Source organism: Prunus persica, chromosome G3 (assembly GCF_000346465.2).
Source record: "Prunus persica cultivar Lovell chromosome G3, Prunus_persica_NCBIv2, whole genome shotgun sequence".
NCBI classification, from domain to species: domain Eukaryota; kingdom Viridiplantae; phylum Streptophyta; class Magnoliopsida; order Rosales; family Rosaceae; genus Prunus; species Prunus persica.
This window is the reverse complement of record NC_034011.1, coordinates 27,194,173-27,214,355: the sequence shown is the minus strand read 5'-3', so window position 1 is coordinate 27,214,355 and position 20,183 is coordinate 27,194,173. Positions and strand designations below refer to the sequence as shown.

General features: G+C 38.8%; 4 protein-coding genes across 5 annotated transcripts; all 4 read right to left on the bottom strand.

Moving 5' to 3' along the window:
- Window positions 200–3,309, bottom strand: LOC18784279 (syntaxin-22). The gene is made up of 7 exons (XM_007215743.2): window positions 2,865–3,309; window positions 2,591–2,684; window positions 2,311–2,444; window positions 2,089–2,175; window positions 1,526–1,683; window positions 1,308–1,408; window positions 200–610 (listed from the first exon to the last, which is right to left on the bottom strand). The coding sequence occupies exons 1-7, from the start codon at window positions 3,035–3,037 to the stop codon at window positions 545–547; spliced, it is 813 nt and encodes a 270-aa protein (XP_007215805.1). The 5' UTR covers window positions 3,038–3,309; the 3' UTR covers window positions 200–544.
- Window positions 3,618–10,898, bottom strand: LOC18782967 (ATP-dependent DNA helicase At3g02060, chloroplastic). Of its 2 annotated transcripts, XM_020559698.1 has the most exons (15): window positions 9,819–10,898; window positions 9,474–9,699; window positions 9,061–9,306; window positions 8,699–8,833; window positions 8,455–8,579; window positions 7,426–7,565; window positions 7,030–7,100; window positions 6,585–6,746; window positions 6,283–6,369; window positions 5,857–6,030; window positions 5,290–5,334; window positions 4,690–5,046; window positions 4,389–4,528; window positions 4,114–4,280; window positions 3,618–4,040 (listed from the first exon to the last, which is right to left on the bottom strand). In XM_020559698.1, exons 1-13 carry the CDS (start codon window positions 10,481–10,483, stop codon window positions 4,427–4,429), a joined length of 2,535 nt encoding a protein of 844 aa, XP_020415287.1. In that variant the 5' UTR covers window positions 10,484–10,898; the 3' UTR covers window positions 3,618–4,040; window positions 4,114–4,280; window positions 4,389–4,426. The 2 variants fall into 2 exon arrangements, with proteins under 2 accessions (XP_020415287.1, XP_020415286.1); XM_020559697.1 differs by having other exon boundaries at window positions 4,114–4,528.
- On the bottom strand, window positions 11,578–12,888 carry LOC18783676 (lipid transfer-like protein VAS). Its single transcript, XM_020559404.1, is given in 3 exon segments — window positions 11,578–11,752; window positions 11,754–11,853; window positions 12,142–12,888. Coding segments are annotated over 3 exon segments (579 nt in total). The 5' UTR covers window positions 12,545–12,888; the 3' UTR covers window positions 11,578–11,676.
- Window positions 13,070–18,756, bottom strand: LOC18782601 (potassium transporter 4). Its single transcript, XM_007216972.2, has 9 exons — window positions 18,293–18,756; window positions 16,993–17,233; window positions 16,645–16,890; window positions 16,044–16,094; window positions 15,638–15,898; window positions 15,368–15,420; window positions 14,896–15,010; window positions 14,551–14,805; window positions 13,070–14,462 (listed from the first exon to the last, which is right to left on the bottom strand). Exons 1-9 carry the CDS (start codon window positions 18,341–18,343, stop codon window positions 13,375–13,377), a joined length of 2,361 nt encoding a protein of 786 aa, XP_007217034.1. The 5' UTR covers window positions 18,344–18,756; the 3' UTR covers window positions 13,070–13,374.

Below are 20,183 nucleotides of genomic sequence, written 5' to 3'. Positions count from 1 at the left end.
ACTAGGTCCTCAGATCCTCAAACGAGCCTTCTTCGGGTTTTCCACAATTGAATCATATGACGTATATCTTTCTATTTTATTTCATTTTATTTTATTATTACTATACAAATAACTTCATTGAATCGAACATGTTATATCAGACAACAAATAAGGCAACACATTGCGTACCCATTGTGCCTATCTCTCTTCTCACATGATGTGCACAACCCAAGACCTTGATCATTTCACTTGAAACCAGACAGACCTAATGGAATAGCTGGAAAAGACATCCATCATTTTAATATACACAAACAGGAAAGCATAAACCAAACCGAGAGAAAACCCGCTCTAAAAAGCGAATGAATTACAGAAGCAAAACCCAACCACCATAATACAAAAACAACCAAAATCAGCCTTAAGACAAAAGGCAATCAAACAAAGAGGTATTCCACTCTAATACATGTAAATCTCAACTAAAAGCTGGAGGACTTCAATAAACAAAGAATCCATCACACAAACTTTCTCATGCAGAGGCACATCGTGACTGTATATATGTACTTGCACATTATATGATAAGGACGATGAGGACGACTACGACCACCACCACACAAACCGCCACCACCCACCAACACTGCAATACACAAACTTTGCAGATTTTATACAATTCTACAGACAACTTTGATAGGAAATAAAAAATAAGGGATTATTATAATCAACTTCTAAGAGAACATGGTAAGCTCAGCTCTATAACCTGCAATTGAGTATTACAGGGTGGCCTTGTTCACAAAACTACTCTAACATGTCCCTCTGCTATTATAACAGACAGTCTTCTTGCCACACTAGACAAAAATGAAAGTTTGTGTTTGCATGTAGATTCCTTTTCTCTTTGCAACCTAACGTCTTCTTTCTGTCCATTATGTATTAACCACTAGGCTTCGCCATACATACAGGAAACCTATCATAGGTGATCCACAGACTAAAAATTGCCAACGTAGTATGTATCACAGTCAAGATGGCATGATGAGGGCGTGCTAATTTCCTTTTGTGATACATGAATTCTCTTACAATTTTTGTTATGGCACATAATTCCTGGGCTCATCTGAAGCCTTTAAGAAAATACATGCAGATTTTATTTGAATATAGACTGAATTATTGTGATAGATTATCTGACTTCAAACACATCTTTTTCCTTCACTGAGCTAGCATAACTGCTAAACACCCTGTATTCAGAATGATGGCTTACCAGTAATGTGGCAAGTCAGAAGCTAACTTCAGGTTTTCCACAATTGAATTTGATAGGACGTGAAAGTATACTACTAAGTACTTACCCATGATGATCTGGATTTAACTCCTTTGGAGGCCTTAGCTAGTTGAACTCTGGCTTGGGTCGTTGCAGCAGAAGAGTTGTCAATGTTAGAGTGAATGTCATCTGTAATAATAGAACACTTTAACAGATAAATAAATAAGAGCAAAAAGATCCATGAATGGAAAGTGAAAGTGAGCGATACAATGGAAATAAATCATCTGCTGGGTATCTGGATGCTACCAATGACTACACCCTGCTCATGAACGAGAACTGCAAGGTCCTTGAAAATTTCGTTAGCTTGTCCGATTTGTTCTTCTATCTCTCTAATACCGTGTTCCCTCTCCTCAATTATGGCCTCATTGAAAGAAATCTCATTGTCAAGCAAAAGTACTTCCTGCCTGCATGTGTTTGTTAAAAAACAAGGGTCATTGTAATTCGTCTATGAATATGTCAGACCAATCCATGTATATATGCATGCGAAGATGCTCAAACTATATATGGCCATTGGGTAGCCTATGTTAAGACTCTCAATGTACAAGGTTCATGGAAGCAAGTTTCGACCTTCACCCTCTAAAAAGAAATGAGAAAGCGAAGGCGAAGGCCATGGGATGGGAGCTCCAAGCAGTCCAACGATACAAAAGTTAAATAACCCAATTGAAGAACGCTGGGAACTATTCATCCTTTCTCATAGTATGAAAAGCCAAAAATGGAAGGTGAAGGATGGTTTGGAATTAGCAATGACAGATGAAATAAAACGAAAAGAACAAGCAATGATGATTGAATGCAGATAGAACATTGATTACCTCTTTTGCTCCTGAAGGAAAGGTTGGCGGTGCTGATCCCTGGTGCTGGTAGGTTCCAAATGTTCCTCAGAGGCAGAGGCCGCAGAGCTATAGTGAAAGCACAAAAAAGAAAAACCAGCCAACAAGGTATGGAGGTAAGTCATACAAAACACAATCAGAAATTAGGAAGGTGAAAAGAAAACAAAGAAGATTGTGTTCTTTCGAAAGAGTAGAAATATATACGTTGCTGCTGCCAATGGCAAGGAAGGCATGTAAGAAGACTCGCGCTCAGAGGCGAGCTGCTGAACTTTCTGGAATTCTTGCAATGTTGTTTGGAAATCCCTTGCAAGCTTGGCATCTTCTATCTGCTTACTGGGCTGAAATTATCAACAACAAAAAGATGGATTTTTTTATTTAGAAATAAATAAACGTCAGAAGATGCAGGAAGAACAATGTTAATAATTGCAGATCAAGATTCAAAAGCAGTGATGAGACTGAGAGGGAGAGAGAGAGAAAGACGTACATTGACATTGATGTGGTGATCAGATTCGCTGAGGGCTTTGAGCTTGGCAGACGTATCTTTGACAAGCTCAAGTATGCGTTGCCTTGTGTTGTGTCTGCCATTAGATTAGATTACATTAGGCTCATTGTACTCATTAGTAAGTAAAAATCTTGATTTTTGAGTAGCGAGTGTGTTAGTATAGCAGTCTAACAAGAAGTCAGTGCCGATGGGAGTTTGAAATTTGTGTGTGGGAGAGACGAGAGAGAGAGAGAGAGAGAGAGAGAGAGAGACGCACAGCTTTTGGCGGTGGTCGGGAGTGTCCTTGGCAGTGCCGATGGCATCGACCAGTCGACGGAAAGTGGAAACGGCAGTGTTGATCTGGAATATTCCGGCAGCCACCGCCTGCGACGGAGACGCTGCTGCCTTCTTTCCCCTTCCTCCGCTATTCTGCACATCTTGAAAGCTCATTTTTTTTTCTTTTCTTCTTCCTAATTTGTTAATAACATCACACCTTATTTGAGATTGATGGAATAATAAATGGAATTAGACCACAAGGAGTGGGATGGGATCTACCACGTCTTTGTATGTATCTGTAAAGCAAGTCTGGTATGGTAGCCGTTCCCAAATTTGTTTAAAGAAACTGATGAGTCTTACTGGAGAGAATTGGGCCGACCTTCATGCGGGTCCAGAAGAGTGAGTAGACTGTAGAGCTGCTGCTTCTTTTTTTTCTTTTTTCTTTTTTTCCTAATAAGTTCGAATTTCAAATTCCTCCCCAAATAAAACTAAAAATTTTAACACCTAACCAGGAAGCAGCTATAAGGCTGTAAGACCTCCTTTGCATATAAAAAGAAGAAGAAAAAAAATAGAGCTCTGGCAAATTAATTTGTGACTTAGTGGTAGGCCTCATTCTGTAATTTAGGTCCCAGCTGTCAATTTGGGTACCCGCCAGTCAATGAAATAAGAACCCCTACATACAGAGAAAGACTTCCATCAAACAATGATAGCATTATTTTACTATCTCATTGAGACGCGTGATAACACTTCCACATAACATAACATTATTAGTATCCACATTGCAACTAAATTTTTCTCCTACATACAGGCCCATCCAACCCCAAAACAGAAAGAAGAGAAAAATAGTTGATTTTTAGCTCATTTCTTAGGAACCGAGAAAAAATGGGGAAACTCAGTTTAAATAATTTGTCTGCTGAAACTACACTACAAACACTATACAGTTGACGGCCTTCCTCATGGCTAACTACTTATCTCTTTCAACATTACATGTCAAAAAGCGGGCGTCTTGATTTACAAGCAAGACAGCCATAGTATTAGACTATTAGTCGGACATATGATCCTTCCTTACACAAATAGGATTTGCGTACGCGCATGCGTATGCATGAGAATGGGAATTTCGCTGCCAAATCTGTATCCCTCTTAAAGAGCCACTTGCAGCAGCTATTTCACAAGTAACCTGCCAATGGAACTCAATCAGAAGCACTGATGATGATTTAAACAAACGAATTTGAACAGTACGGTTGAAATACCTCGGATTATTTGCCACTGAACTGCAGACTTGATCAGAACCCAACCCACCAAGGGAAGAAGGAAAACAGTTGTAATACATTCATTGCTCGCATCAATCTGTGATGACTTACGTGACTCGAGCCAGGTCATCTTGGTTTTGCAATACCAGGGAACTACAAGACACGACCTGGAAGCAATGGAAACTGAGACGGATTGTTGGGGCCCATTTTAATACCCAATGCTTATATGCGAGGTTCAAGAGTGGCAAACAATAAGCAAATCCATGATGCAGTACCGTCATTAAAAAGAATTGGAATTATGACCGCTACACAACTAATACTTTATCAGAGCAGGTAAGGAAGCATGAAGTTCAGCCAAACATTGAAAGATCCAATTTAGGAGTTGTTCTCTCGGTAGCTCTAGGAGAAGTTCTGCCTGCAAGAGAAGAGACAAAGACGGAGAAGAAAAGAAAAACGTGATGATCTGTTGGGGAACCGTGTGTAAAAAGCAATAAAAGTCTCTTTTCCAAAACTTCGCACACCTGTCTAAAACTTAAAGAAAACAAAAAGGAACATAAGGTGATGATATGTTATTACCTTGATCTGATCACCCCCAAAAACCAAAGAATTTCGGTGAACATCAGAAACCATTGAATCTGTAATCAGCTTGAAAACCTTTTTATTCATACTTGTTTTCATAAAAACCATCTTTCCTGAAGCATATATCTTGGTTATTCCAAGATCGGCTGCCATCCTCCTCACATACAGCTTCTTTAAAAGAATCTCCATGGAGGGTGGCTCCTTCCCATATTGGCAGCGCAAATTCTCAGCATATTGCATCAAACTCCAGATATCTTTCTCAGCAGCTTTCTCAGCTTCCTGAATTATCTCCATGGGATTCTCCAGATAATTTATGTACTCAGAAGGGAGATGAGGATTTATATTTATATCAATCTGAAAGTACATAAAGCACACCCTGATAGTCAGTCAACCAACGTAATAATCATATACAACTACAAATCCATGTTCCCATGCGTATTCTGGACCATTTGTCAATTTTACTTCAAAGAGCCTTAACCAGAGATACTCATTTCAATCTCTTCTAGGAGTTACAATATGATCTGTTGGAAACTAACCAGCATATATCTTGTTCAAGTGTTTATTTTAAGATGGTACAAAAAGTGATAGTAGAAATACCTCAACGGACCAGTAAGGAACTGAAACTACACGGTGTTCATCAACCTGGCATCAAATAAGAACAAGAAGTTTAGAATTAGTAGCACAATCAAGTTTTCGTCCAAAAAAAAAAAGCATCACATCAAGTGCAAAACTCACATTCCAGACATCAAGTGGGCCTAATGAATAAACAGTTATTACATGTGTGTGTTGTGTGTGTGTGTGTGTGTGTGTGTGTGTGTGTGTGTGTGTGTGTGTGAGAGAGAGAGAGAGAGAGAGAGAGAGAAAGAGAGAGAGAGAGAGAGAGAGAATGTGTGTGTATTGAACACGTAATCAACAAAGTATACTAACTAGGCCCATTTCGACATTAGAACTATTTTGAACCATTGCCATCTAATACATTTATATTTTATACAGTTAGAGCACTGAAGAGATTGCAAAATACAATAGTTAATTTAATAAATTAGCCAAATTGCATGTAAAAATGGAAGCAAGAAGCTAGAAATGATTCACAAAGGACACCTAACCATGATGCACCTTTTAATAAAAGTATAATATTAAACAAGTGGGTCATGAACAAGAAAAAACCTTGGACAGGCTCTCAAAGAGCATTTCAAAGAAGAGATCAATGCCAACATTTCCAACATCCCCTGTTTGTTGCTCACCAAAGATGGTACCAAAGCCTCTGATTCCCATGTCCCTCTCTGCAAGTTGGAAACCTTGCCCGAGTTCACAGCATTCCTCAAGAGCTGCAAGTCTCTCCTAGAGCATGACCACAATGAATGATACTTTAAACACTCTGAAGTAAGAACCAACAAGAATATCCAGAACACAGTACCTAATGGTCTTTAAAGTGTATCTAAAATAGCAACCAACCATGAAAAAGTAGTGCTACATATCATGAAGGGTAACACAAGCAGATTTAAAGAATATACAAAAGTTATTCTCGTGCATTTGAGGATCCATTGACTACTGTAATCAGTAAAACATCAAAGGTCAAAAAGAAAGAAGTACCAGTGCTTGATCAGTTAGTAGTGACTTCTCCGGGTAAAATAAGTGTGCATGAGCTTCCTTATCTGCCCGCCCTACCCTTCCACGCAACTACTACCATTTAATGAAAAGAAAAAAACAGAGAGAACAAAAACTAACAGAATAAGTAAAATGGATAAGGAGTTAGAAAAGCTCAGATACCATTATATTCCCTTGTTTAATACATGAAAGGATTTGAAGTAACAAAGATAACAATTTTAAATGTTAGTCTTCCATATATGTTGCACCATTTGAGAAATATATGAAGAAAGAAGAAAGAGCAAGACCTGATACAACTGTGCAAGGCCAAATTGTTGAACATCTTGAATGATGATGGTGTTTGCATTCTGAATGTCAAGCCCACTTTCTACTATATTAGTGCATATAAGAATCTTGATTTCACCTTGTGCAAATTTCTCCATGGTTTCCTCTAGCTGCTTTGAATATTGCTGAAAAAAATGCAGATATCAGTATAGAATGAAGAGAAAGAAACCCAACTGAGCAGATCCCATCCTAAGCTGTGAAACTTGACGCATATGATATCCTTTTCAGATCCTGATGTATCCTCAATTTTCCTAAGGTTTAAATTTCATCACAAACATTATAAAGTTTAGTTCATAACTCATTTCTCTATGTTAATTGATTATAATGGTTTCACATTAGGCGTCTATATTTGATCTCATAGTAGTTCCCTTTGAGAGATATCAAATGCTAAAGAAAGGAAGAAAGTACCTTCCCGTGTGCAATAGCTATTTCAACATTGGGAAATGACTGTTCAAGAAACTCCATCACTTCTTCAAGTCCTGCAACATAAGAACAGATGTGAAAACAAAAAATGCTGTGGGAAAACCAGCCTTGACATTCCTCTAATTAGCTGTTATTCAGTAATGGAATTTCTCTTGTTCTTTTGACATGTAAGCCAAATGAATCAAAAATCATGAACATGACAATCCTCTTTCACTCTACAGCCTAAAAAAATAGTGATAAATGCATTTGGTCATTAATAACAATGAAAGAAGCCATACAGAGACTCAACGCATAGTTACTGCCAACACAACTGCTACCAAGCAAACACCATACAAATAAATCTTTGTGCTTGACTTTTGTACGAGTGATCAATGAGGTTACCTTTAATACGAGGCAATACATAAAACACTTGGCCACCTCGGTCCAGCTCATGCTTAATTGCTGATAAAACCTTTTCTTTACTGTATGCAGAAAGATGGGATTTGATAGGGACTCTCTCTGGTGGTGGAGTTGAAATCAAACTGAAACAAAGGAAGGACTCATAATTACAACAGTATCAGATTAGGGGACTGGCGAGTTATATAAATCACATCATTATGTAAGACCTACCGTGGAGTAAACTAAATTTCTCTGTCTCTTTTCCACTGTCTATGATATTATTAATTTGACCACCTTTTATTTTACATACAACTCAACAACAAAAAAAGACTTAACCCAACCATTTCAAATTGGATGATTCTCACTAACAAATAATAGTCACTGACAGTGATGAAATTGTGACTACTTATAATATTATTCAGAAAATTCTAATAACAGATTCTTACAATTGATCCTGTACAAGTGCAGCGTATAGTTATTTAATAGACTGGCTTTCCTATACACACATGCATATATATCAGTCCCCTTCTATCGAGGGATCCCTCAAATAATTTTATTTGAGGGGCACCCTTTAGGGTCTCCTACGAATTTTTTTTCAACGATCCAAACGATCTATTTTTTAAGTCTACATTCATAGATCATTCTTGCAAAAAATTAGACAAATCAGAAACTATTTCAACATCCAATTGTGTCCTACAAAATCAATGAACACGGTGCTTCAAGAAAGTACTAAAATTTCAATAACTCAATTGAGTGGTCAAATGATATCGGATTCAAGTATTTTTTGTAGAGATGATCTTTGAATGATTATCTAAAAAATAGACGGTTTGAATTAGTAAAATACAATGTGGAGTGGCCCCTACAAGGGTGTCCCTCAAATAAGCTTCTTTGAGGGATTCCTCAATGGAAGCTATATGTGTGTGTGTATAATGTAATTCGTTAACCAGCCTTGTTCTGAAATTTCCAAAAAGAAGAATTGAAATGGGCATCTAGATCTAGAGATGTTTATAAGTTCAATGACAAGTTCATTACCTAGCATCACGGAAGCCAGTCAAGGCCAAATACAGGGTACGTGGTATAGGTGTTGCAGATAGAGTAAGAACATCCACTGATGTTTTGAATGAAGCAATCTTCTCTTTTTGTTTGACGCCAAACCTCTATAGAGCAGAAAGAAAGTACATGCTTTACGAGAAAGAAAACTATGTAGGTCACTGTAAGGCAACTAGGAGATGATCTAATCTATTGTAGATAGCAGAAAATAGATTCAATGACAAACCTGCTCTTCATCAACCACAAGCAAACCCAGATTATTATACACAACACGACTTCCAAGAAGTGAGTGAGTCCCAACAATTATGTCCAAACGACCATTTTTAATCATGTCCAAATGCTCCTCTTTCTCTGCTCTAGTCTACATGCCATAACAGTTGTGATCAGTCTCAGACTAAAAGAAAATAGCAGTTTGAAACATCTAGGGTGTTTCAGAAACAGAACAAAAAAATATAGTTGGGCTTCAAAATAAGCTAACCAATACGATTCTGAAGTTCAACCAATTATATGATGGTCCTCCGTTGATTTGCAAATTACAAATTCCGGAATGCATAAGATGTATATCATATGTAAGAAGACTTGGCGTACCTGAAACCTGCTCAGAAGTCCAACCTTGATATTTGGGTAGACAGAAAACCGGTCGGAAATAACATCAAAATGTTGCTTGGCTAAAACAATAGTGGGTGCGAGAACCATAGCTTGTTTCCCTGCTGAAACTACACAAAAGATGGCACGCAGGGCAACTTCAGTTTTGCCAAAGCCAACATCTCCACAAATTAAGCGGTCCATTGGGGTTTCTCTCTCTGTCAAATCTTTGTGAACATCAATGAAAGCCTGTATAAGGTGCACGTAAATGTGTAAGAGGAAGAGTCCAGAGAAGGTAGTTTGAGTGATGTACGGTTGGTTGGCAAATGGAAGGATGACAGCAAAGCAATAAGCAAATAAAAAGGCAGGGTGTGCATGGGTGAGAGTTGAGAGATGAGAGTAGTAAGAGGAAAAACCTGTTTCTGATCAGGGGTGGGCTCATAAGGAAACTGAGAAACAAAGTGAGTCATGGCATTAGTCTTTGGGTAGGGAGGGCGTCTTTGTTTGAGTCTATGTAGATACAACTCCATCAAATCAACAACCATTTTCTGAATGGCAATCTTGCCTTTGGTCTTTCTTTTCTCCCATACACTGGTGTCGCTCAATTTGCTCAAAGTGCGGGGCCTTTTGGTTTCGTTTGGGCTGAAAAAAGATGAAAACTTAGATGATAAATTTGATTCTATTGTTTTACATATTCCAGTTTGTTTGTTCTTTGTTGAATGAGTAGAAAGAATGAAAAGGAAGAAAATAAGGAAACGTACAGACTATAACGATAGAGCAAGCGAGAGGCCTGCTTAACAGGAAGCTTAGCCATGCCATCGGCATACTCAATGAAGACGTACTCCGCGGTGGAATTGGAAACGTCGAATTTAATCCCAACGAATCGACCAATGCCGACCTTCTTGTGAACGACGTAGTCCCCAGAACGAAGAGTGTAGGGGTCGACCTTGTAACTAGCATCTCCTCTGAGCTTCTCAAGCCCCCTCTGCTGCTGTTGCTTCACCAACTCTATGTACTTGTCCGCCTCCTCCGAGTCCATCACCGTTCTCGTTTCTCTCTTGCTCTGCTCCCGCCTAATCCTCTCGTTTACAAAGGATATGGCGTCGCCCACTGCCTCCACCGCGTCCCTTCGCTTCCCCTCAGCCCCAGATTTCGGTTTCCACTGCGTCTGCGTCGAGCCTCCTCCTCCTCCTTGTTCACTACTTTGGGTGTGGGAGGGGGTGTACACAGCATTGGGCACCCAGCAGCAAACCTGTCCTCTTCTTCTTCCTCTAATTTTGGCATTTTTGTAGGGATGAAGGCTCAAGAAGACTCCCCAGAGCGTGCTCCCGGGACGCGACCACACCCTAAACCCCGGACTAATTGCAGTTGCCTCTTCCGACCACCTTGAATTTGAAGGGCCAGGGATTGGAAGGAGCAGAGCCATCTCAGACTCCCAGTGGACTGACTGACTGGATAATTAAACAAACAATCAACAACCCAAACTTATCACGTTTGAGGTTTTGGAGGGGTTTTACTTTACTTTCACTATTCCTTTTCACTTTTTCTGCTCTCCTTTGTTCACTTGCCTGCCACAGTGATGAGAGCACGGGTGAAGGCTATTTCGTAGATATTCATATTCCTCTCTTTTTTTCTCTTTTTTTCTCTTTTTCTAAATCTTATAGCATGAAATGAAGCCTGGAAGCCTGATAGCCATGTGGAAGATGCGTACCCACCCACCCAACAGATATTTTTCTAATATGAATATGGGGCTTGGGCCTGCACCGTTGTTCGTATTGGACGGTCCCTTTAGCTTACAACTTACAAGTCGATGCTTCTTTTATCACTTTTCCCTCTTAAAAACTTTTAACCATTCTCCATTAGTAGTGGACTGGGGTTTTTTCTTCTTTTTTATTTGTATACGAGGTATAAACTATAAGGAAATACGAGAGTTTTATTTGTTTTGTTATTGTTTGATTTTTTTAAGTTTTATTTATTTTTGGTTATTTTGAATTTACACTTTTAATTGGATGTCTATGCTAGAGTTTCTTCGATCTTATGTGATCATTTGTGGAGGAGCCCAAGATTGTCTTAATTTTAATATTAGATCGCTCCATTATTGTAATAGCCCTTTGTGACTAGGCTTTTTGGCTGAATTATAAATGTAATTCTAGAATTTATCAACAACAAAAATAAAAACTACAAAAAGATGGGGTTTCTCACACACATATATCATTAGAATTCGAATATAAAATTATTGATCTGCAAGTCAATATATTTTTCACTAGGCTATAGACCTCATTGGCATCAACTAAGATTTTTTAGTTAAATTGAATTTTTGGTCATTCTTCCGTGAACTTTATTACAAATTGTTGAGACTGAATTTCTTAAATTAGATAACCGTTAAATTATTAAACAGACATATTGCGTGTTTGGTGCACTAACTTGCCCCAAGCCAAGCCACACCCATCCATCACATGCATTGATCACCTTTGAGCTTTCATGATCAACGTATTAATTACATTTAGGAGCACTGATCCCTTTGTAATCTTCGAATTTGTATTGAGAAAAAGAAACCCGATACAACTAACAAGAGACAGAGAGAAAGAAGAAGAAAGTGTTTGATTATTGCAATGTGAATTAATGTCTTCCGTCCATGAGGCGGTTAATTGATCGAGAAACTATATTGTATTTGATGCCAGTTAAATATAAGATGAAGAGACAACGATAGAGTTGTGGCCGCCATACTTCCACGAAAGAGCAACGAAAAGCTGTTTGCAGAATTTGGAACGGAGTTCTTGGAATCATTAGGTGAACCTGCAATCAAAGGCAATAACATAAAGCTTACTTATAACTAAAATATTAGTTCAATTATATTGTGTTGTACTACATATGATATGAGTAACTCAATTTGGAGTAAGGACGCAGACATAGGTTTAGTCAAGTTGGTTAGGGCAGACTTTTATTCTGCACCGAGTTTGAATTATCGCTTATATAGAATAATTTGGAGAGGACAAACAGATAAAAGGATATTTATATTGATGGTGGTGTTGATTAATCAGAATGACTATTATAATTAATTAATGTTTGTAATGAATGAATTACCATTACTTGAAAGGCAGACGAGTGGGTTGACACGTTGGCCACATCTTCCTGGCAATTCCTGAGCCTCATTGACATTGATGCCGGCTTGCTCAGCTTCATTGGTGCCTCGGTTGCTTATCATACGACACAAGCATTCAGGATTGGACTTGATCACCCATTTCAGAGGATCGCAACAATTGTCCGGTGGGTGACGGGTTCCATTAAGGTAGTTTAGGCAAGGCGCAAGCCGATTGAGGCAAGACGTGTCGACTTCTTGAGCAGCCAACACTAGTATTCCTTCCTGCGCCACAATGCCGGCAAACACTAGCACCAATAAAGGTGCTACTACCACCCCCGGAACCCCACGGCCGCCACCACGGCATGCCCCTCCACCCTTCTTATCCTCGTCGTTCCTGTTACCCATATCTTATTACTTGCTTTTCTAAGTTTCTTTGTAGTGCGTACTTGTTGTTGTGTCTATTAACAGGTAGTTGAGTTTGCTATATATAAGCAAGCAAGCAAGCAGCTCTCTAGTCTCTACGTACGTACGTACATAGGTGTCTTACTACGTGTGTTTGTGTAGACGGGTGGGTGTACAGATGAGATACAGATGACGACGCTAGCTAGCTTAACTACACCATCGATGATCGATCCCTTAATTCAGTTGGTAATCCAACTTGTGGCTCACTAGTTGACTCTAATTTAATTCTAAATTACAAGTCACTGGCGTGTACGTAGTTACCAAATACACCTATGCTCCTGGCTGAGGCTGACATTTGATGGAAGGCGGTGGTGCTGGTAACTGGCCATTAGATTTAGATATATGTAGGTGAAGCCACTTTTCCAAGTTGGAACAAGAACAAAACCCAATTTTCATAAATAAATAATTAAGCTATTTGTTATATTAGCACAAGTAAAATGGGGGGGTGAAGGGGTAGAGGGAAAAAAATGATGACAAATTTCACCGTCGAATTGAAGTTATGCATGCAGCATGTTGAAAGCCCAAGTGAGTTGCCAAATAATAATGACGATAGATTTCCATGTTATTCATCTATACACGTTACGTTGGAACAAAAGCGCAGGCAGGCAGGCAGAGGCAAAGATGCTTCCAAATGAAATCTGCGATGCGACCAAATATTATTTAGTCCTAGCCTCTGCCTTATAGCATACTTCTCCCATGAGCTTAGACTAATAAGAGACAGCTCCCTATCCCCTAGAATCTCTAAGTAACGAATTCCTTCAAACAATTAGGACTCAGACATAGTATATCATCCCAACTTCGATAAGACTGATGTGAGGAATGTTAAGTGCCACAGCAGGTCCCCTGCAGTTCTTCCTAAGAAATGAATACCCCATATCAATCACAAGCTTCTTCAGATACGACGATGATCTCCTCGCCTTCACATATGAATGCCCCATTATATAAGCCACCCCTGCTTCCTTGGCCTGGATTAAATCCATCAGCTCTTCCCTCACTGCAGGATCCATACCTGGGTTTGAGGGAAGCTGAAACCTTACTTGGCGCCTCCTGATTTGTGGGTTCTCATCATCATACACTGATCCTATACTCTGGAGGGTCAAAGATTTGCTGCTTTGGATGGAGTCGCTCACACCAAAAACCTCTTGCTCATTCGCTATTAAGCTCGAACTCGATTGCCCCGTCCTGGTGCTTATCACAGCCATCCTTCCATCAAATGATGCGCTCTCAGAGCTTGAGAACTGTGGTTCCACTGCTTCCATCTGGATGAACTCTGCTATGCTTTGGATGAGCTGGTTCTCAAAGTCTCCATCATCCCGTTGAATGTCCTTGTACCCATACCTGACGATGCACCTATACATACGGTAAGGCCTTGGACAAATCCGGCCAATCAGAAATCGCTCTTCAGGTGAAACACTTGGAACTGGAACTGATTTTACACAAACAAAAACCAACACCTTGTGAAATGCAGGAAGATTTGTTACAAAGTGAGAGAATATTGCAGGAACTCCTGTTGCCAACTCTGAGTATATGAGGCCTATCCCAGGCACGCGGACTATACCGAGGCTGGGGCCAAGGCCAAGTAACCATTTTAATGAAACTTTGTTGTGCAGATCGTAGTTATACTTCTTCCGCGTACCATAATGCCAGACATACATAACGATCATAAAGATGAACGAGAGAACAAAAGGGACCCATCCTCCCTGAGGCACTTTAATGAGTGCTGCTGATAAGTAGACTCCCTCAATGAACCAGAAGAAAATCAGAAAAACTGCAGCCAGAACCACACTTTTCTGCCAAACAAAGACTATTACAAGTGCCATAAGGAACGTCGTGATAAACATAACCATCATGCAAGCAAGTCCTGAGAACCAAAAGTGAACATTTTGTCATCCTCACTTAATTGTTGAAGGGGGAAGACAGAAAGGACGGGATTCAAAGAAATAACGTACCATATGCATTTCCAATTAAAGTCGTGTCTTGGAATCCAATAGTTATCGCAAGAGTGAGGATCATAAGTATCCAATTAATTTCTGGGATGTAGATCTGCCCATATATATGTTTTGAGGTGTGGACAACTTTGACTCGCGGGAAGCAACCAAGGGCATGACATTGCTTGATGATGGAGAAAGTAGCGGTTATAACAGCCTGGCTCCCAACAATTGTTGCAAGGGTAGCAACAACAAAGACGGGCCAAAATACAGGCTCTGCCAGATAAGGGAGGACAGAAAGAAAAATTACCAACTCAGATATAGAATAAAATTCTGAAAGCAATATAAATGTCAGAATAAACTAACCAGGTATTGAGTCATAGAAACTGTAACGAATGCAGTTGGGATGTTTAGATAGGAAAGCAGCTTGACCCATGTATTGTACTACCAAACAAGGATATATAATGAATGCAAACGCAAGCTGCAAATGCAAGAAAAAACATGCATAATCACTTGCAATATTCCACATACCATTAATACATCATAATGAACAAGGCCTACAAAGTTCGAGTGGTTTAGAGTAAAAATCCTAAATCTTATACTTTCCAAATTTCCGAAAATATGAAACTTTTGATTTTGGAAGGGCATGCAAGATTTCCAAAATTTAGAATCGGAACCGGATTGCATTTTGGAATTCCAAAAGTGAAAACTCTTCTGCATACTTTTATTCAATTGAATTCATTCAATAATCGGCCCTGCGTACCCATAAACCATAATCAACAATGCAGAGCTGAATGTTTTCATTTTGTGCAGAACACAAGAAAAATTATAAACTTACCCTTATCGATAAGGCAGTGAAATGTCCAAGATCTGCAAACATGGCTTCAGTACCTAACAAAACATGGAGATGCCTAACAGTTAGTTTATTTTAAAAAGCAAGCATGCAAGACTCAATATCGAAATTCACGGTTTCAATAACTTCTCATTCCTGAAGAGCTAAGATAAAACTCCAAGAAAAGGGGTTTCATGAAAATAGTTGCAGCAATACAACAAGTAATTATATTATGTATATGTAACAATTTTCCCTCAATTTCCAGATTTAGCATACCAGTTATTGAGAGGAGAATCCCACCAAGAGAAATCCAACCATCTTTACCAGTTTCACGGAAAAACTTGACAATATAGTGGGGCGACAATGCACGAACAATAGCTGGGTTCCAATGTATTGTGTTGTACAGGCCAATGGCAAATATTGATATCAACCAGATTATTACAATAGGTGCAAACAAAAATGCTACCCTGTGGGTGCCACAATGCTGCAGAGCAAACAGGCCAACCAATATGACACAGGCAAGCAAGAGGAGTTCACCTACAGATAATAAATAGCATATTAAAAGCAAAGCAAATAGATGATATGCTGTGAAATATACAAGTATTAATAGGCATCATGAGTTTATACTTTTCATTAAAAAGGAAAAATAAAAAGCAAGGGGTAATAAAGAGAAACTAATTACCATCAGTTAATTTCTCCTCTGTAACTTGTAACCCTGATACTGATGACAAAACTGCAAGTGAAAAAGAAATGCTCAAAGATTTAACTCCTTAATCCATGCAAGTGCGAGAATATGATTTAAAAAATTCAATAATCTGTGTTTGTCTGGAGAAGATGTTTTCATAATGTAGAGCTTACTGCAAACTTAACAGAATTTGAGCAAGTAAAACAGTCACCGTATCAAGAAACAACAGAAAGAATGGAGGATATTGTTTTATGAAGTGGCTCTACCAAATGAATGGTCTGAACATATTTCAAACGTGAATTGTATGTAGCAGACAGTACATGTAAACATCAGGGATCTCACATACAAGACAACTGATTTAGTATTGTCTCAATTTAATTGGATGTCCACAAGAGGACTAGAAAACTTAGTAACAACCTTATCATAAGGGTTTTTTCTTTTCTTTTTATCATCTGTCCCGAGGTTCTGGAAAGGGCATTACATGATAAATACATATTTCTATTCAACATCGACAATTATTGGACAAGAAAATGGCATATGGAGAAACTTTGACTAATATCGGTTTCACAGCACCAACCTTAGTACGGTAGTACCATACCTGAAATTGCTGGAGTGAGCACACCATCTCCTATGACCATGCAAGCTCCTAATAATACCACCACTAGTAGGGCTGTCCGTAACCTTTTATGCTTCTCCAAAAATCTTTTTAATGGGGAAGAGGCTACAACCTGTGATGAGGGACCGTATTTGTAAGCTGTGAGCTCCTCATCAGCTGCTTGTTGGTTGGGAAGTAAACTAAACTTTGCATGGCGGCAAAGCAATGAGTAAAGAGCAAATGTCCCACCTGACATCAATTAGAATGAATATGACCCCCTAGAGACTCAATAAAAAGTAAAGTAAGAGAGTTCACACAAAGATTATATTCAAACTCCAAGTCTCACCACACCTTCACCATTATCGTCAGCACTCAATAGGATGAAGACATACTTCAGCAAGGGTATCAGTGTAAGAGTCCAGAAAATTAAGGAAAATGCACCAAATATCACTTCCTCATTATTATGGTTCTGCAACTTCCCTATGAATGTGCTAGTATAAACATAGAGAGGAGAAGTACTCAGGTCCCCATAAACCACGCCAAGGCTTTGATAAGCAAGTATTAGATTTCTGGAGAGATTCACCCATGAAAGCTGCAAAGCAACAAGAGTTTAATTGGTTAGACTAGCTGGTATCAAATGAATCACATTCTAGCCCAGGGCAGAGGAGAAGAAATCCATATCTAAAATGATTTATGATTAAATCCTTAATTGGAGAACACAAACTATACTCGTACGCCTACTAGTGGATATCAAAGTGATTGACTGAGATAGCATTCCATCAGTTTTCCTCCTGTTCAATACTCAATTAGGCATACACTTGGGCAGAGATATCCACTGATGACAGAAGTTACATGAATAACAAGGCCTACGCTGGTTTACAACTCAGAACAGAGTATATGCTTTACATATATTATTTATTTCAGATTAAGGCTAGAAAGAAACACCAGTCCATGTCAGGAATGTAAAGCCACTCTACAAGTGCTGCTAGTACAAGCATACAAGAAAGGAGTCGGGGTCAATCATGAGGAATAATAGTTCAAAACACGAACCACACTAGCTATTCAAGGGGAACAAGAGAGACAGAGAGAGAAGAAGTAACAAGTATGCATGAGCAATCAACCATCAAATTCAGAAGACTAAAAAATGATATCAAAGTCAAAGTGAAGCAGGGTCAAACCCAAATAATAGATAATGTTTAATTGTAAGAAGCGAACATCACCGGCCAGAGAAATAGAAAATAATAATTGTAATTTGTAAGAGGCCTCAGGCCAGGACAGAGAACACACAACAAGTTGACCAACAGAAAACAATGTATCACCAACCTACCATCTACAATTACAACTATAGCGAAGAATTGGAACTTGAAATTGAGGCAGAACCTATGCGGGAAACAGTAAGAATGCCTAAGATCTCTGAATCACATCTAGTTACTGGTTACAGAGAAGCAGCACATATTACATAAGAAGAAATAAAAAAAATTTGTGGATCGACCAGTGCCCAGTGGAACAGAAACAGAAACAGCAACAACAACAACAACAAAAAGAGAGATTTTGGCATGAAATGAAATGTTTGGATGCGGGAGATATATGCAAAGTAAAACTGAATGTAAAGAAAGCAATGAGTTGTAGAGAGAGAAGAGATAGATTGAACCTGAGGAGGAGGATTGCGGGAAGGCGTCGAAATTCCAGACTCGGGCTCCATTAGCTAATCTTATCTAATCTAATCTGAGATTATCTAAAAGCCTACCCTTCTTCAACTCAACAACTCTCCCTCAAGGCTCTCAAGGACCTCATCAGCTCAACACCTCCTCCCTCCGCAGCTCTCCTCTGTGTGTCTTTCTGTGCGTGCGTGCGTGCGTGCATATGTGAGCCCTGGCTCTTCAATTAAACGCTTATTAAAACTGAACTTAATAATCGCTCACTATTATTATATCTTATTTTTAACGTATTATTTATTTATTATATAGGTGAGGAGAAGAAAGCATTTTATTTAGATTTGAGTAAGAGCTATAGGTAATAGTAAAACCAGAAGAAGACGAAGAAGAAGAAATGAGTTGAGTTCCTCGCTCCAATTCCCATCCAAATCCAAATTGCATCAATTATTATAACTAATCAAGCTTAAAATTTGGCATTCCTTTTTTTCTCATATATTAGGGAGAGGTGAGGTGTGGTGTGGCCTCATTTGACATTTCCCTCTCCCACTCCCTCTGCGCCACCTATTAGTATTACTGCAAGACTATTAGGACGCGCGTTTGGCGCACGTACGTCTGTTTCTTTCACAAATCACACCTGTGAGAAAGACTTCCATGAAACGGGTGCTATTTTTGGTCGATAACGTTATAACATACGCGATAATATTTTCATATTCATCTTCATTTCATACCATACGTCCCAAAGAAAGAAAAGATAAATATATGATATGATATCATCCACAACGGAAGGAAGAGGAAAGGAAGGAGCTCGGCATCTGGGGATTGGGTCAAATCTTCTGTTCAACTCGTCATAATCATTCATAATTTATTTCAGTGATGGAATCATATTCCTCCGATTTTTGGATGTTATGTATCTTATCTATTCAGTACTTATTCACACCCCCAAATTCAAAACGCACATTGATGATGATTTGTCTCTAGTAAAGGGAATTTTATTGTCACCCTTCAATTATTGGAAGGAAATGTTCACAGCTTACCAAAATTAGCCTTTAGTAATTGTCCACCCACCATTCTCAACACAACACATAAACTCCTCCCCAACATGTAAAATCCCCCATTGTGAATGGTGACGGGGCTAGAGAACACGATGGGCACGACAACTGAGCTCCATCTCTCTCTCTCTCTCTCTAGAGAGAGTGCCCCTCTAACGCCTACCAGGCACTTGAGAGCATACAACAAGTAACTCTTCAAAAGACACAGACATGTGAGATATCATCAAAAAAACCACCAGAGAGGGGGAAACCAAGAAATTTCAGTATTCGACAACAAGGTATCCAATATTTTAATATTCGGCAAGAAGGTGATGCTTGGGTTATAACTTGTGCCTCCAAATTTAGATAAATCGATCTAGTTATTGTCTGAAAATGACATATAAATAACTCTTATGTCACTCATTGAGAGTGACATTAAACAACTCTCGTGTTACTGTTTGACAATGACATAAAAGTTATTTTATGTCATTGTCGGACAATAACCAGACTGATTTGTCCAATTTTGAAAATGTCGGATTATTTTAACATTTTATCTTGTGCAAATGACTTTTAATTATTTTTTGTAAAAGAAATTAGCTTTTCCATATTAAACATTTAAGAAGACTATCTTCAATGAACGAAGGGTGGCAATAAAATTTATCATATAATAATTGGTTATGGATATATTCATGATTGGGTCCACACCACACCAATATTATACAGGCCCTATTTTCCCTTTTGTAATTATACGATGCCCACCACATTAACAACATCAATGGGTGGGGACTTGTTATTGACCCATTTGTCCCTATTTTTCTAGGGAGTTCACACCATGGGGTAATAAGCAAATAGTAAACTG

What these genes read in the sequence shown, in the direction of transcription:
- LOC18784279 (XM_007215743.2), bottom strand. Translation starts at nt 3,037, where the DNA reads ATGAGCTTTCAAGATGTGCAGAATAGCGGAGGAAGGGGAAAGAAGGCA. An exon ending in TTGCCATTGGCAGCAGCAAC is followed by an intron (nt 2,176 to 2,310) that starts GTATATATTTCT and finishes CTTTCACTATAG; the next exon opens with CTCTGCGGCCTCTGCCTCTG. An exon ending in TTCCTTCAGGAGCAAAAGAG is followed by an intron (nt 1,684 to 2,088) that starts GTAATCAATGTT and finishes AAACACATGCAG; the next exon opens with GCAGGAAGTACTTTTGCTTG.
- LOC18782967 (XM_020559697.1), bottom strand. Translation starts at nt 10,483, where the DNA reads ATGGCTCTGCTCCTTCCAATCCCTGGCCCTTCAAATTCAAGGTGGTCG. An exon ending in CCACCCCTGATCAGAAACAG is followed by an intron (nt 9,307 to 9,473) that starts GTTTTTCCTCTT and finishes CACCTTATACAG; the next exon opens with GCTTTCATTGATGTTCACAA. An exon ending in TACTAACTGATCAAGCACTG is followed by an intron (nt 6,031 to 6,282) that starts GTACTTCTTTCT and finishes GTCATGCTCTAG; the next exon opens with GAGAGACTTGCAGCTCTTGA.
- LOC18782601 (XM_007216972.2), bottom strand. Translation starts at nt 18,343, where the DNA reads ATGGAGCCCGAGTCTGGAATTTCGACGCCTTCCCGCAATCCTCCTCCT. An exon ending in TCACTGCCTTATCGATAAGG is followed by an intron (nt 15,011 to 15,367) that starts GTAAGTTTATAA and finishes TTGCATTTGCAG; the next exon opens with CTTGCGTTTGCATTCATTAT. An exon ending in TTTCTATGACTCAATACCTG is followed by an intron (nt 14,806 to 14,895) that starts GTTAGTTTATTC and finishes CTTATCTGGCAG; the next exon opens with AGCCTGTATTTTGGCCCGTC.